This window comes from Cylas formicarius, unplaced genomic scaffold (assembly GCF_029955315.1).
Source record: "Cylas formicarius isolate icCylForm1 unplaced genomic scaffold, icCylForm1.1 PGA_scaffold_7__23_contigs__length_41026272, whole genome shotgun sequence".
NCBI classification, from domain to species: Eukaryota; Metazoa; Arthropoda; class Insecta; order Coleoptera; family Brentidae; genus Cylas; species Cylas formicarius.
The window spans coordinates 38475122-38493468 of NW_026844352.1; the positions used below are offsets into that span (position 1 = coordinate 38475122).

At 35.7% G+C, this 18347-nt stretch overlaps 1 protein-coding gene across 4 annotated transcripts in view; it reads right to left on the minus strand.

Annotated features, from left to right (window-relative positions):
• LOC132704532 (LIM domain only protein 3-like) overlaps positions 1 to 18347 on the minus strand; it is a 102805-nt gene that overhangs the window by 48062 nt on the left and 36396 nt on the right. For 2 of the 4 annotated variants that reach the window (XM_060674575.1, XM_060674572.1), the window contains exon 1: positions 18106 to 18205. The exons of 1 other annotated variant lie outside the window; for it this stretch is intronic. In XM_060674575.1, coding sequence (XP_060530558.1) covers positions 18106 to 18165 — 60 coding nt within the window. In that variant the 5' untranslated portion in view covers positions 18166 to 18205. Of the gene's footprint in view, positions 1 to 18105; positions 18206 to 18347 lie in introns of those variants that run through there. One more of the 4 variants, XM_060674576.1, reaches the window with a different exon arrangement.

Genomic DNA, 18347 nt, shown 5'->3' on the forward strand with positions numbered 1-18347 from the left:
CGCTAAGAGACTACGCCGCTATTTATTTATTTTATTTATTTGGACAACTAAATATTAGCAAATGACAAAAAATAATGATTTTCTACAAAGAACTAATCAATTATATAAATGAAATCCCAAACTCAATAAAAGCGTTAAATACAGGGTGCTCCATTTTAAAAAAATGAGTTTTTTCAATTAGAAAAAGCATTTTTTGATGGTCATTTAATGAATTTTCGCCATAGATAGGTCAAAGCATTAAATATTAACCAGCTCCATTGATCTATTTTTCCAAAGACCTGTTTTTCCGCACAAAATGAAAAAGTTCATTTTTCTCAAAAATTGCTCAAAATTTCGTATTTTATGATTGATAAAAACTACTCAAAATCAAACGAATTATTAGAATTAGATTTAAAAACCTCTCCTTTATTGAACTTAAATTCTCGCAACAACATTAATTAAGGTTTTATGGTCATTTTTCGGTATATATAATAGTAACAGGTAGTTTGTAAATATTACATTTGATAAAGACATGGTGTTGTCGAAACAATTGTCATGTCATAATATATAATTTCGTGAAAATCTGAACTTTTAGTTCGTATTTATTTTGATAAATGGATTTTCATCAAGTAAAAGCCAGTTCAATTTTCGAAATGGTTTTAGGTAATTAAGTATATAATAAATAAAGCCGGGCCTAAAACTGTCTCTTGTGGGGCACCAGAAGTACAGACGTACTTGACTCATCTCACGTCAAGACATGTCGTTTTCTCTTATCTTAGTTACGTAATTTTAAGAAGGGTGTAAAGCAGTTTCGAGAATTACTTTTTACCCAAACAAACAAACCAATCAAAACCTGATCCCCGATGTTTTATCTGCTTTTACGAGAGTTCGCCGGAACGTATTTATTGGTGGAATGAATGTGACTTGTCACTAGCTATTTCGCCAGAGGCTGATACTACAATCATTTTCCTTATATTAAAATAACATAATTTATTTTATTGACATTTTCAATCAAACTCAACAATTAAACTCAATAAATTTGCGAAAGAACTTAGCCAGTGGAGGTTTGAGGTTGATAAATGCGCCATTATGGTAGAAACCAGACTACCACACAGGAAAACAAGCTCTTTTCTTTGTATGGCTTTTTGAATAAAAAGGCGAAAGTAATCATATCATTCCATTCTGTTCGGGACAAAAGAGGAAAAAGAAAAAAAAAACAACGAAGTGCCATTAGGGCTTTGAGAGAAAATGCTCTTTGCAGATATTGTAGTTTTAGACACATTGAATAGATTGAAGACGTCCACTTCCACTCAGGAAAACTTAAATATATAAAGCACTCTTTGGTTTAAGTTGCCGTAAGTAGAGGAAAGTACGGGCCCACTATGTCGAACACTGGGCCGGCAGTCTCGATGCGGCACAAGATTTCACAAAAAAGTTTATATAAACGTAGGTCTGGAAAAGCTTAATTTCCAAGATCGGGGTGTTAAATGTAAAAAACAGCTTGGGCAATTACGCCGATGATGGTTATTATTATCATTTTAAGTTTAAGTTTATTGTATATCAAACAGTCCAAAAAATGTTATTCGAATTTCTTATATTACTATACGAAATACATATTCAAGAAAACAATTAAAATTATTTGTAAATTTGTAAAATAGATTTGTAAATTGTATTATTATAATTAGTCAATTATTTACTAAAATTTTATTTCCGTAATTTATTTGCAAAAACATTTTAAGCAAAATCCGCACAATTTTTGAGTCAAATAATCTTATTATCTACGTTAAAATAATTTTAAATGTTATGCATATTTTTACGTTTGAAGAAAACATTCTGTTTGCAATTTGTTAGCGAAATACTTGAAATACTTTGGTAGCAGAGAGTGGGCCACACTTGGTCGGCGTATTGCTAGCTCCATTTCACAAATATATTATTCATAGACATGTGCTCTCAACGTGCCCACACTGTGTGTGGGCTTTTGTCCTATTGTATTAGCACATTTTTTCGATAGCTACAACTATAGACCAAAAACATAAAAATAAGTTCGAATAAAATTTTTCAATTTTCATGATTTTTATGTTTTCGCTTGAAAACGAAGCAAGATACGACAAGAACTCAAGAGTCAAAAAGTTTTACTTTTAGTGGCTTGTTGAGATACCTGTCGGGATGGCACTGGGCTTTCCAATTTTCATTAAGTTAAAGGCCTTTAAATTACGTGGACGATTTTTAATAAAATCCGGCAAGAAATGTGTGACATATAGTAAAAAAAAAATTTTACAAAAATATGTTGGAAACTAGGCATTTCTGAATCTACGCTAAATTAGTTCTTTGTGAGGGCGATCCTTTCCTACCCTAATGAAAATTCGAAACGAAAATTTATCGGAATTCGAATAAATAGAGCGAAAGTTTACCGATCGAAAAATCGTGGTACAAAATATTTTCGCGGTGGTGGTGGCAAATTAAATTGAGGGAGCTTCGATGAATCGAAGGAAAAAGTACAAAAAATATTATCGTTTTCGTTCGGCATTACGGCCCGTTCAGTCGTTGACAGGTTTCGAAACTTGGCCTCCCAACTCCACCTAAGTGTGTTTTAAAAGCTCCTGTGACATCTTGACCGAAGCGGACACTGCGAGACACGAAATGGCTTTCATCTCGGCGGGTCCTGTCTGGCTGAACTCTCTAAGTGACAGGTCAACGTTAATATCCCAGAAAAGGAACTCCCTTTCTTGCAAAATTTAACAACTTCGATATCTGACACGTTTTCGATTTTAAGATAACCATGTTTGGACGACCGGGAGAGTAGCGAAGGCCATTTTAAAGTAAGTATGATTCGTCGTCAGATGCCGATTCTGATTACGGTTAATCTTGTAGCGAATAAAAGTTTAGAGTGCCTTTTTCTCGCGAAGTCGAGAGTTCAAGAAGCCTAGTGACGTAATAAGGTTTGTAGACTATTTAACAGGTTTCCCGAAATTCTATAGACAATTTCAGTTTGGACCGATGGGTTTTGAATAAATTTCGAACGGCAGAAACGGTTTTTTTTTTCAAATAATTGGTATTCTCATAAGAAATCAACTTGGTCCATCCTGTACGGGAGCTGTTAACGCCACCAACTAAGTTGCAAAACGTATAAAAAGTTACGCTCGCACTCAAAGGATTTACTCCCGACGGCGGCGGGCGTAGACACTACGTCGACTACGTCATTATAAACTTTTACATAAATCTAGTTTAGGATCGAATTCCTTTCCGGAACGGATACTTCATTAAGGGTAAGAGCATAACGCGCCCATTTATTCGGTTTATAGATATTACTAAGTGTTAAATCGTAATTTATGACACCGCGGCACCTTAAATAAAATATACGCAAAAGGCGAAATTTCGTTAAAATCATGGTTGGGTGTAGCCGGCCCCGGTCGATTTTCCGACGCCGTCATAAAACGGCGACGTTGATACTCCGGCATCGACGATCCGAATAAAAAAAAAGCAAGGCGGGCCGACATTTTATTCATCGTCTCGCTGCATATCTGCTCGGGGGTGAATGAAATGAAGGCGACGGGGCTTGGTATAGTACGCGAGCTTTCAGCTGTTTTCGCCCGCCCCCTCAAACGTCGACCCGCGCCTCCGCGACCCTGTTACGTTGGTAGCTTCCGTAACCTTCACCCAGTGAACTAAAAACAGCCCCGATATTAGTCTGTCGACGGCTGACATGGTTGATTTTTTTAGATACTGCGTGTTCGATTTGCCCGTTTTGAGCCGATGACGTTACTGCGACGATAAACCAGTTCAATAATAACAATACCGGCGTGTACTGACAACTTCAAGACCGACCCGAAAACAAAGTGCACGTCTTTAAAATTTAAAAATATAATAATTACCGCACAAGACATATCGGCCAGGCTAAAATAAAACATGATCGGTACGATTTGTAATGGCATAGTCGGCAATAAAATGCCAGACAGAATAAAATTGATTACTTTTTATAAAACTTCTGGATTCCTCCTGCGTCGGTTTTTGTTCAGTGGAACTAGCTAACGTTTCGCCAATCATCCTGTTGGCTTCTTCAGAGCTTGACTGAGACTAGCTCGCATTATAATTTGTACCTGCTTTTAGATTGGTTAGTTTGGTTAGTGATGTTTTGAATATAAGGAAGGACAACAGTGGCAACTGTGGGATTGCTTTCGGTTTCATTGCTATTAGAAGGTTGTGGTGAAGTGTATTTTGTGATGTAACGCTTAATATCTTTAATGTGGAAATTATTGGAGAGAAGAGCAGAGGTAAGGTGTTTTAATTGTGGGTTCAATGACTGGGGCTGAGATAGTTTCACGGCTCTGTAAACAAGAGAGTGGATAACCGATGATTTTTGGACAGGTTGGTGATATGACAATGCATTAAGGTATCGGTCTGTGTGCGTAGGAATATCTAAGAGTGGGAGATTGTTATTAGTTTCCATTTCAATCGTAAAACGAAGGTTAGAGTGTATTGAGTTTAAATGTCTAAGAAAATCTACTAGGGGTTCCTGACCATGAGGCCAAATAACAAAGGTATCATCGACATAGCGTTTCCATAATTTTGGTTTTTGATGGAAGGTGTCGAGAGATTTCTTCTCACAGGCTTCCATAAATATATTCGCGATGACCGGTGATAATGGATAACCCATAGCTGTTCCCGACGTTTATTCAAAAATTTGACCGTTATAAGAGAAATATGTTCCAGGCAAGCATTTTTCAATTAAGGTGGGAAGGTTTGGTTCCAGATTCTCGGATTTTAATATATCTGAAATGATGATGAGAGTTTCAGGAATGGGAACTTTAGTAAAGAAGGATTCTACGTCGAAACTAACCAGAATATCTTGTGCAGTTTTCCCTGTAAAGAGTTTGGAAGTCCGTAGAGATAGATTGTTCATCTTGCTTATACTATAACAGATGTTCCGCCCTAAATTTCTATCTGATCAATGCCAGACAGCCGTCACTAACGATCATGATTATATTACTTGCGAGTAAGAGCCAAATATTGAAGTAAACCATATTTAGTTTGTATTTACGATGAAACATCTTCGTCATCAAAGCCTACTACCAGAAAATGATCCTCTGCCTACATTGATAACAAGTGGTGGTACCATTATATCAAATGTATTCTCTTTTTGCAAGTATTCTTTTATTATATTTTCTGTATGTGTAATATAACTGACCTAATTTTCTTTGGTAACTGTCAGGAGAGCTGCCTTCCAAACATATACTATTGCGGTATCATCATGCCTTGCCTCATAAAAGGCAAAATTATTATTTAGGATGCCAAATGATATTTAAAATCACAATAAAAGGTTTATCCTCCCTTCGAAGGGCACCAAATTATAAGGTTGTCCGGAAAGTCATTTCGTTTTTTCCCGTCAGAGGACTTAATTACGTTTTTTCGAAACCAACTTCACACTTAAGCCGCATAACCATTATATGTCTTGAGAGCTGATATTGCAAGGCTTGTGTGTGAAAAAGCTCTATTAATTCTACGCAGTAGTTTTTGGTTGGTGCCCTTTTAAATATGGAGAGCAATAAGCAGCATTTTCGTCATATTTTACTTTTTTACTTCAGAAAAGGTAAAAATGCTGTCCAAGCGAGAAAAAAATTGACGGATGTGTATGGAGAAGGCGTGTTAACAGTACGCCAGTGCCAGAACTGGTTTGCAAAATTTCGATCCGGCAATTTTGATGTCGAAGATGCACCACGGTCTGGAAGGCCGGTCGAAGCTGACAAAGATGCGATAAAGGCATTAGTTGATGCAAATCGGCGAATAACCACACGAGAGATCGGTGAGAGATTAAATTTGTCGAATTCGACTGTTTATGGCCATTTGAAAGGCATGGGCTTAACCTCGAAACTCGATGTGTCGAGCGAAATTTGTGTCGTCGTCGTCGCGTTGACGTGTATGATTCGCTCCTCAAACGTCAAGAAAATGATCCATTTTTGAAGCGGATTATTACTGGGGACGAAAAATGGGTTGTATACAACAATGTTAAACGCAAGAGGTCATGGAGCACAAAAGATGAACCGGCTCAAAGCGTGTCAAAAGCCAACATTCACCAAAAAAAGGAGATGCTCTCCGTTTGGTGGTATGTCAAAGGAATCGTTTTTTTTTGAGCTTTTGCCGGACAATACAACGATTAATTCAGAAGTCTATTGTCATCAACTGGACAAATTGAATGATTCACTTAAAGAGAAGAGGCCCGAATTAATCAACAGGAAGGGTGTAGTGTTCCACCAGGATAATGCGAGACCTCACACAAGTTTGGTCACTCGCCAATGGGACGTACTGCAACATCCACCATATTCTCCAGATCTGGTGCCTTCCGACTACTATTTGTTCCGGTCCCTGCAAAATTTTTTGGATGGCAAAACCTTTACCTCAAATGAAGATATCAAAAACCACCTGAATCAGTTTTTTGCCAGCAAGGACCAAAACTTTTATGAGAGTGGAATTATGTTACTGCCAGAAAGATGGCAAAAGGTGTTGGACCAGAATGGCCAATATATAATTTAATAAAATATTTATTCATTATACGAAAACTGTCTTTCATGTTCCCCAAAAAAAACGAAATGACTTTCCGAACAACCCAATATATGTTTCATGTTTGGATTGTATGGCACTGCATTTGGCATCGTTCGCGATTCAGCGCTTTAATGGATTCGTCTGAATATTCAACATTAATGGAAAAACTTAGCGGTTTCAAATCCAAACCCAACACAAATTTTGATCGATGTCACTTCAGAAACATTAAATAACAATTATTCCATTAGCGCTTTAAGAGAACTGCAGCAATATACTCGCTACTTTACGAAAAACCGGCTTCTACATTATTTGATTGGCCCTTAGTTTCTTAGGGAGTGCTTTAAATTTTGCTCGCTTGAAGGCACGACCTAAAAACGTCCTTTGAGATATCGGCCTCTGTAGTAGACCCAATTCAAATTTCATGTTTACATTAGGTACTTCTTAAAGTTAAAGGTCGTATTTTTTGCCACTGCATAAGATGCCAAACCAAAACATAGAAGTTAACCTCAAGTTTTGCATTTCCATTTACATCGAGTTTGGAAAAGTAGGAGCTGCAGTTTTGGTAAAAATAATTCAAAGTGTCTTTGGGAAAGTCTGGTCACAATGAGTAGAAAACCCTTAAATTTTATGTTTTATTGCCCAAGTAGAAGTTACAAATATAGATTAACATTAATAGGTGTGAAACTTAGGAATAAAAAACATTCAAAACTTATTGATGCAATTCAGTGTATGTAATATAAGACAAAAGAAATATTAGTATGTGATGAAATTTTAACGTACGAAACTACAATTATGTTGATAACCAGAAGTCAAATTTTAATCTAATTCACTTAGATGTCAGCCTAAATAAAAATTATGACAACCTAATAGCATACATAGATTCAGTAAATAAACATTTTGATATTAGAGCGCTATCGGAAACGAACGTAGGTATTAATAAACGAAATACCCTAAAAATACCTAATTATCTATTTTGTTGATGGATTAATATTATAAGATATACATTTGTTGTTATAAGGATAACAGGCTTCTATCCATGTCACGATATTGAAAAACAGTCTTTACAGATAGATACAACAGAAAAACATTGTTCAAACCTTAATAAATGTGTTACCGATATATACTTCCAAATTTAAAATTGCAGAACGCTGACAGTAGCAAACATAAATTCATAACATCATTTAATATAGTAAAGTTTTCAACACTACTGAATTACAAATTTAGTCGGAAAGTACTGTGGATAACTAATGTAGCTGACATTTTGACATGCTAAGTTGTTTTCAAATATTTTGATTTAACACAATCACTAATTCATTGTTAGAGACTAACCAATTTTATTAACTAATGACGTATTTTACTAATAAAATGAGGAAGATCCAGTAAAATATGGATAAAACATGTTTTTCGGCACAAGTAATTCATTTCTAATTAACAGGATTCCTATCAAAACAAATTTTATATTTATTTGACCAAACTCGACGCCTTTTCCTTGTCGTTATTTGATGATGATGATTTGATGATACATTTTGACATATAAAACAATTGAGTAGCAGTTCCGGTTTTACTGGAATTACTCCGGAATTTTTTTCTATTTTTTCTCATTTACGGGTAAATGCAAGACGGAAATTTTCGTCAGCAATCATATGGGAAAATTCAATTAGCACATGTTTATCTTTTTCCGATAGCTATGATATCTTTGGACAAAATATTTTTATTAAAAAATATTTTGCACTAAGCTCACACCAACTATATGGCACTAAATATATAATGGTAAGAAGGCAAACTTAAAACTTATTATTAACATTATTAACATTATCCATAATACTTAAGGATGGCCTTTCGAGTTTCGGCAGCAGTTCAAAAATCCGACCTTGTTTTGTAGTGGAAATTACGGTAATTATCCGGTAATACCTCTATCGAGTGTACGACACCGGGGCCAATAGACAAAGGTAGAACACTGGCAGATAAATGGGTAGCTTTTGTCATTTTTAGTATACAAGTGGAAGCGGGTAAATCACTGAGGCACCTTCTGTCTTGCCATCGCAAATCGTACCGACTATAGATATAAAGACAACATCAAAATATAAAGAAACGAGAAAGAAGAGTCGAAACTAAAATTAAATTAAATAAATAAAAAGAAAAACTACAAAAAACAATAAGGCTCTATATTATTATTTAATATATCTATTTAACTGAATTATTTTTCTTAAAATAAGACAATGTAAGTTATTTTTAGTAATCTTTAAGCAAATAACAATGGCGAATAAATAATGCTTAATACATATGCATATTTTCTTAATGTCTAGAAAATAAAACGAAACAATGATAAGGCTTTTATTGAACGTTAATTGTGTTTAATGGATAGGCAATTTTGCATTCCAATTTATTTTTCCTCATTTGAAATTTATTATAACGATTAGTACATGTTATTGTAAAGTGTATTCCCATTGCAATATACAGATAAACAAAAACAAAAAACTTCAAGTCGGATTGTAGGCTAGAAGTTATTTATGAACTGAAAATTGATTGTGTATGGAGGACCAATAATTTATTTATTTGGCAAAGTTGATCAAGCTAGGAAGTTATTCATCTGTCCAGAAGAAACGGCAGCCAAATTTTTATCAGACTATGTCCAAGAAAAAGCTACGCTTAACCACAATTATTCTTACGGGTCATTGCTTTGGTAGCAAAGAGCAATTGAGGTTGGCTTTGAATAGCACCCCGACGTACAGGATGTGCAAACAGGAAGACGAGGTGGTAGAATACATTCTGTGTGGATGTTCATCCCCTAACGTAATCGAAGGACCGACTCTTGGAGCTTTCATCGCTTACGTGGAATCACTATAGTCTATGCAAACCTGGGTGTTTTGTGCACGAGGACGCTCAATGGACCTGCTGAGGCCTAATACCAATATATATACAGAGACCTTTATTAATTTTTCTTTGACACTCGGTAGTGACGCCATTTTATACGAAGTGTCGAACTGAAAAAATCCCAAAATCCATTCGCTGGGAGTACGCCCCTGGTCGCGGATGATCTATCTATAAGTGCTTTTAGTTGCCGTATTCGGGTTTCGCGATAAGGGCGACAGCAATCTGCACTTAACGACGCGTGTAAAGTCGGCCTAACGCTTTTCGTTTTCATTGATTTCGGCAGCTCGCCGCACCGCAACTCCGTCACTCCTGCCTTTGTCAATGAATCATTACTTTCTCTTTTAATCAAATTAAGGGTAAAAGCATGCGACGGGAAGCTTTCAGACCTGTTCCGGGTGCGGTAAATAAAAATCCGGATTGCAATATCCGCCTCCTGGATGATTTGCTCTTGTTTATTTTAAACATAACCCGATTTTTTTTTAATTGAAAATATTAATTATTAATAATATACAGGGCGGTATGCGGTAAACCGCCCTCATCAACAATACAGGCTAAGAATTGGGTCTTTAAAAAAATAAGTGCCAAGTTAATCTTTAGACTTCAGTAGTACTTGAGAATTGTGAAAACTTTAATTTAAAAAAAATCATAACAAATAAGATCAAATTTTATGATTCATAACTAATAAAATAATGAAACATAACCCAAATAAATAACTACATTTATAAATCATAGCTATATTAATTAGTTTTAGCATAGCAATTAGTACGAAGCTGTTATAAATTCTAATGTCTTTTATATTAGTGATGCCTATACTACAATTTAAATTAATTCAATGATAAATAAGATATTACGTCGAGCCATTGATTCTGTATCTCAGAATTGAATATTTCGGTTATCTTGACGAGTGTCGCTGGAATGAGTTGAGAACGAAGTACACACTTTTCCCAAAAATATCGAGAACCACCCGTCTTTACGTAATTTTTACAAAAATACTTAACTTCAGGATACATGATATCCCATTTTAAGATTAAAAATAAAATATAAAAATGATTGATAAATGGGTCCCGACCCTGGACACTCTTGAGGCCTTTCTTGTACGAACTTTGACTTAAATCGAACGCTGTAAATATCGAACTTGTGCCAGTGTCGTATTTTCTATTATTAAAAGTCAACAACGGTAGGTACGTAATACGGTGGCAACTCCGAGTTCGACTAGCAAGACCGGCCCATCTCGCAGATGTTTTTCAAACTTTTTATTAAAGAATCTGAAAAGTAATTTGAAGTTGTAATTGAAATTGTGAGAGTCTAATAATTGCAATCGAGCCGACCGAAATAGCAAGGGGTCAAATGTATTTCGCTCCAACTTTTCAAATAAACGCCGCAAACCGGGCGCAAGGGAAAAGTTATTATTACAAAAATTGTCACTGTAAAAATACGACGATTTTAAACAGACCTCGGACGCGGTGGGTTGGTAATTTGTAATAAAACTTATTAAATCTGAAGAACGTCTCAAAAATCAGTTTCACAAATGATTTTTAAATTAAATTTAGATGGCGACCTCGGCCGGGAAAATCTTTGGTAAGCTTCTGAAAACGGATTTTAAATTCTGATTTATAAAGGTATTCAACTTTAAATATTTATGCAAAAATTTTCCATATTAGTAACCTTTTAATGCCAATGCAAAAATACGTATAGATAGACGTACGTCTATATGACCGAAGGTACCATTAATATTATCACTGACAAAAACGAACTGGATAACATTTTGAAATGAAACTTCCAACCCCGAGTTTCTGTTCTCAATTTAAATTAAAAAATACAACCAATATCTAAAAGGATTTCCTGGCATTTATTCACAGAGTTTTAGAATTCCCTAACGGCCTATTATGCTACATGAAACGTTAGTCTGGTCCATTAATATATTAATATTAAAATTAAAAATTTATATTGCGTGTGGGGGTTTTTTATTATCAAAATTACAGAAATTAATGTAATAATAAAATTAAACTTGTTAGTCTTTTTTTAAAAGTAGATTCAGTAGCTGACTCTATTCGGAGAGATGCACATTGGCCACCGCACTACAAGTTTAAAGCTTATTTCGTTTGTCCGTCTTCTGAACGGCGAGTACTCATGCAAGGCTTTAATTAGAAAATTTAATTGGTTTTTATTGGAAGCGAGACGACAACGGAGTTAAGTTCTAGAATTAGCTTAACCGGACGAAAAAGAACTCCAGTTGATTGCGAGTCGAGGTGCCCGCCTCCCTCATCGGGTATTCCTGGTCTATATACCAACTTTAATTGCGTTGAAAATTCTGCGAGGTTACATTATAAAAAAAGTACTTTAAACAATATCACAACAGTAATGTTAAAAATATATAAAATGATGCAAATAATGCAATTAACAAAAACTAAGCCTAATTCATAATAGGTGCTGAGAAAGTTTCGTAAACCTATAGATTTATCCATTATTTCGAGTACAAATGTGCAAACGAAAGAAAACTATCACAAGGCCAGAGTAATCAATCGCAAAACCCTCACGCGATTGAAACTTGAAACCCCGATCATAGATAAAACGAATTGGTTAGATAGGCTATTAACGGACTAGTGACAAAAATAACTCTTTGCCGATAGAATGGTAACTTGGCCCCTATGTGTCACTTTAAAAGGTCAGCTTTGTTAACCAATGGCCCGAGCGGACACAGTTTTTGAGCGATCAGTTAGATTTTAGCCTCCTCGAGTATTTTGACATTCTTCGATATTGACGGTTACGTCACACGTCACCAAGCGAACGTATTCGTGCTGTTTTGCTAAAATGCGCTCAAAAACTAATCGTAGGAAAAATACAGTATTCTTTTATTAAACATTGCCAAATCAAAGTAGTGACTAAAATGGTGTTTATTATAGTATATTATGCAACAAGTGCGGTAAACGGCATTTGAGTCACGAGTTAATAAACGAGTGACTTAAAAAGTTTACGGAACGTGTTGCATACTATACTTTTTCTACGACCGTTAGTTTTTGGGTACATTTTGGCAAAACAACACGAATACAAAACGTCAAACGTCAAAATTCAAAGCGCGAGAAATATCTCCGAAAACATCCGATTGTGCCCAAACTGCGTGCGGTAAAATCCCGGAAATGTCCGAAGTGGCTCGGACGTGGTAAAATGACGCTTCCCGCACGCTAGATCGGTGCGTAATTAGGTATTTTACAGACGGGACTATAAGAAAGTTATTGAATTAAAAACAACAACAAAAAATTAAAAACTTAATTAATTAATATAGCCAAGCCAATTGGGTGACACTATTTATATTAAATATAATTGACCTGCGCAGCTGAAAAGTGTGACGTGAGCTAATACGTCAAATCACTTTATAGTTTATAAGTTCTGAGGTGAATAGAAACAAATATTGGCTTTACCCCCACATATACTCAAGACCAAGAAATGCTAAAGTGATTTTCATACGCGGTTTTTTCCGTATCGAAAAATAAAGCGTCTTGGCGGAACCGTTTTCCGCGTATTTCGAATTTCAATTTACGGCGAAATCCCGAAAAAATTGCCGAAGTAATCCCGAATGTCCAACCGAAGGTGATCGAGTATGGAGAGACCTGATACTTCCGGTTTTATCAGTGTTATTATTTCTGTGTCTCGGTGTCACAGTGAAGGAAACCGAATTGACAATTTTCCAGTCGGTTTCCCCGGCTATACTCCAGCCATGGAAACGGGAAATGGAGGGCTTCGCGGCAAAATGGATTTCTGAGACATCGGGGATAAAGACTTATTGACGGTGTTATTCTAAATTTAAACATTTTCCACGGTTTTGTTTGCTTTTTATTTAGATTTATATTTAGATAAGTGCTCAAGCTTTTAGGTGGGGCGCCAATTTTCAATTACGTACCAAGTGCAATAATGCACAAGACGATGCAACGAATTGAATGAACACACATGTTGTGTGCATATACAGGGCCGTTTACGATGTGTCCGTTTTCTTCTTACCCATTGGAAAAATTGCTGGCGCATTGAAGAACTATACTTTGGAATGATATTATTTACAAAACTTCTGGATTCCTAAAGCGTCAGTTGTTGTTTGAACTGTTTTTGTTAAGTTTCGAAGAAGTCAACAATATGATTGCCGAAAGAAGTTTTGTGGAAGTTTCTTTGAAAAACTTTTGAACGATCGCTGGCTATTATCAAGAGTTTACCTACAACAGGTTTGAGTCTTGACTAAGAGTCGTAAGGATGGCTTCACTTCAAACCATGGTTTACTGCGAAAGAATTACTTTACTAATACTGTTATTAGTGTTGACGCTATAGATTAACAACACATTCTAAAATTTTTGCTAAGCCATTTATCTATAATGCAAATGGTCGACCCTTAAATTCATTTAGAAACAGACTTTAGTACAGCACATCGCAAAATCTAACGAAGTTCGCTCGAAACTAATATCTCTCACCAAGTAATCGCAAACTTTTCGTGCAACCATGTTAGATAGAAGAGGGGGCACGCGGGCATTCGAAGCCAATTTCTTTTCTCGGCAATATAATATCGAACCCCGCGACCGAAACGAAAAGGTGCGGAGCGAAGCCCGGTGCCCGGTCTCTGACGTTATTAAATTCAAAATGAAAAATTGGGCAGTTTAAAATTGAATTGCCGCATATCACCGCTCGCGGCGTTGTGTGTATACTGACGTGGATCGTTCGAAGCATCTGTTTGTTTCCGAATACGTTGCCGGCATATATCCGTGGCGAATTAGAAGGGAGCTTTCAAGGTGGGTTTCGCTCATTGTTTAGCAAAATTTGATAATATTCAAAGTTCCGCAGGAAAGATTAATGCCGAATATCGAACAGAGTACCGAACTCAACGGCGAACAGCAAACAGCACTACTGTTCGCATAAAACGTCAGCTGAACTTGTTGCACAGTTTTCGGTAGTCTTTGCGATGAAAAAATGGTGAAAAACAAAAACGGTAGCGACCAAAAAAAATTGAGCAAAACGTTTTTTTCAGCATTAACAATTAGAGACTTTGGAAGGTCCTTGTTGACTTTCTATTACGCCTCAGCATTACGCGTCTATTTATTGTAAATTGGGGACCGGCTAGTGAGGCGAAGGCAAAAAAGGATCTTGGGTTAATTTTTACGCTATCCCCGACGAAATATCCATTGTATACTTACTGGGCTTTGTGAATAAAATTTTCTTACGTCGTGCTTTTTAATCTTTAATGTTATAAATCTTTTTCCTTCCACAATAACTGTTTTTTAGGGTGCAACAAATAACACAAAACCAATAACTGAAAGAAACACCGACAAAAAAAAAGTAAAAGTTATAAATACTTCGTAGTGATGATAATTGCTAGGCCAATGGTATTATTAATTTTGTGAGGTATTAATTATTTAGGTGAATTTATTTAATTGACTTTTTTACATAATTATATAAAGACCGACCCGTTTCGATCCTTTCGATGGAGATCTAATGGAGATAGTTTACATCTTGTTGAAGCCTATCTAAACTTACATCATAATAAGTAGCTGCCGACGAGGACTGATCAAAAGCCTATATATGACTCTCTTGGTATTAAAATAAAAAAAAAATTGACAGAGAAATAAATTTGCGCAGATGAACTGTTTAAAATTGAAACAGTTGAATTTTGACAATTCTGGTTATGTCAGTGAATGTATTCGTGTTGTTTTGCTAATTTTTTTTTTTATTTTCTATTTTTGTCAGTTATTTGTAGCGGTTAGTTTTAGCTCCTTTCGTCCTTCTAAAGGTATTTTAAAAAACGTCCCACTTCATAGGTTAAATAGAATATCAAAAAATAAGGGCAGTTTAGTTAATAAACGTATTTCCGAAAGTGCCTTTTCTAACGAAAGGGCCATAAAAGTCGCTTTTTTAATCATTTCTGAAATGGTTTGAGATAATCCAATGAAATTTAGTCCTTTGGTGGGTGATAAGAGTTACCGCTGAAAAAAATTAAATTCAAAATAATGTACAATAATCTTACTTCATAGTCATTTCTGAAATTTATGGCAAAATCTCATTTTTTAACCTAGAAAAATAAAAGCTTCACAAAGGAAAGTTTTCGCAGGCATGTTTATTAACCACACTAAGGTTGTTTATAATGTTTTTCCCTTTGAATTACAGGAACGCTTTTTCAAACATCCAGCATAATTACCTGTTTTCGTTTGCAGTTATTCGACGGTCAGCCCGGGAGGTGTTTCCTGCCTTTAAATAAATCTTATTACAACTTTCCGGAATAACACATTTATTATATATGAACCGCTGACATGGTTCGTTCAAGTTAAATGAAAACTTTTATTAGACCGTTATTTCGGTGCTCCACTTGCCGTCGAGTTGTTTCGGAATTAAATTTACCGGAACTTTGCGCGGCGCAAGTTTTGCAATCTACTTGTTTGCGTCCAAAACGTGATCACCTTCGGCTGTCAAAAAGTACTTCCGCGATGGACAAACAATTCCACATTCCGCCTACGAAGTACTAAAGAGAAGGAGACGAATGGCCAACGTGTACAAAATTCGTCAGAAAATCTTGTGGTAATTGGGTTTTTTAAAATCGCCGTTAGAGGCGCCGTATTCAGGGTGGTTAATTAAAATATTTTTTTTATAATCTGTCAATTTTTTTGGGTTTTATACGATAAGGGGCACCTGACTAAGAATATGCACAACCTAACCTCAAAGCTGATTTTGTACTTTATTATCTTCACAATAGTTTCTTTCCCAATGCATGTTTAATATAGGTGTTACTATTTCAGTTCAAAACCGACAGAAATCAAATTAAAATTTTCAAACTCTGAAACTCAGTTTAAAAATGGATAGTTTCCGGTTTTCTGTGTCATCACACAGATACATAGATAGAGATACTAGATACATAGAAGCCGATGCTGATAATACAGGAACGTTTGAAGCGAAATGAAAAAACATGTTTAGAGCAATTTTAAACCAACCATTTAGACCTAGTGGTGTTTAACAACCAACATAACCGCTAGCTGTTCGTCAATTCGATAGAACTCGTCACATTTTAGTGTGTGAAATTTAGAGGGATACGAAGAAAATCATTCTTCTTTCAGCTACCCTAACTGGTAAAGATAAAGACCGAAACACACACAACAGTCGTAACCCAGATTGTTCAGATGCATCCTAAGAATATATCTTCTAAATGTCAGAGTACTATCTTCAGCCGGACTAAGCAAAAATATATCACACAGATGAACATTAAATAAGAATATATATAAAAAACTAATATGAAATCACTACAGGAAAAATGCGAGAACGAAATAAAACCTTATGATAACGTAGAACAAGAACCACAATCTAAAGATGCACTGGGAACAAGAAAGATAATCGATAAGACAATAAATAGTAAAAATGGCAACAGACCCTAGAGATAAAAGTCATATGCAAAGAGAAAAAAGATGTACACTTAAAATATAGAAGCAAGACAACACCTGAAACAGGGTGAATGCCAGAACATCCAAACCATCCAAGAAGAGTACCGAAAGAGATTTACAAAGCACACGATTATTATGAAAGTCAGAAAAAAGTGCGGAAACTACCAAGATCAACTAAAAAACCCATAAAGTTAACTCAATCAAGATACCGTTCAAACGGAAAAAATGTTCGAGATAAAACACTAGGTTCAAACTGGGTAATACCAGAAAACTATGTTAAAAACGCAACGTGAGAACTAAAAATCGGAAAGCAAGAGGAGCAAACACAATCGCAAATGAACAAATTAAATATGGCGGACCAAAACTAGTAAAGGAAATAACACCATGTTTCAACAGGTACCTACACAGTGGAAGAAAAGGTATTACTACTCTAATATTTTAAAATGTCTACAAGAGAAATCTATCAAACTACACCATATCAAATTTTTTTTACCAAAATCATAGCCGAAGATCTAAGAAGAATAATTCCTATATGTGAAGAACCACAAGGACTTAGAAACACCAGATCAACAACGGATGCCATCTTTATAATTCTCTAGATAGTAGAAAAGTCCACAGAGTTGAACAATCCTGTCATGTGACGTAGTGAATATGCGTGAATAAAAAAAGTATCTCCTAAGAGACAGTTTAAGCCGGCTCCTGTTCAACCTACTAATGGATAAAATAAGAGAAAAAGTAAAAACATTAAACATTAATTATTGTATGTAGCGCAGACGACGCGATTGATATCCAATACCGGAGGCAACTTACAAAGAATGCTACAAACAAAATAGTAAAAGAATGCAATATGGTAAGCAAACCAACTAAGCAGTATAAGATATAGTCTGGACAAACAGGCACCTTGGATTAGAGAGATTAGAGATTGTTGATTGTTGAAAACATGTATAACTGGAGTCGTAAGAACGAAACAGGCGCTAAGAACAGCTGACATGAAGACTTTAAGACAGTAGGACAGACTAGACGAGACCGGGTACGAATGGAGGAATACCGACTAGCAAGGATCACAAGAGATGAAAAACCTGAAGGGAAAAGATAACAAGGAAGAACACAAAATAGATGGCAAGATAGCTTCGGCGTCAACCTCAAAAATAAGGCTAAATGTTACCCAGGTTTTGGACCTAATGTACTAGTCGAAGTTAGACTCTACTTGGTACAAAACAATATTTCTTTAAATACAATTTTTAAGAACTCGTTTTTACAAATACCGACTAAGTTTCTATATGACCTGTCGAACTAACTAACTACCCAAACCCACCTGATTTGCGGTCCACATACATCGAAAACTACAAATTATTACAAAAGTACCCATCCGCATCTTCACACAAGCGATTAAAAACGGTTGCAATCTAACAGACCGGCGGGCGGCACACAGCAATGGCGAACTAATTTAGCTAATTGCCATAATTAACTAATTAATTTGGTGGTGTATGCGTACGATAACAACGGAGGACAGGAGGCATATGCCGCAGTAATTAAGGTTATATTACAGGCAGTTTC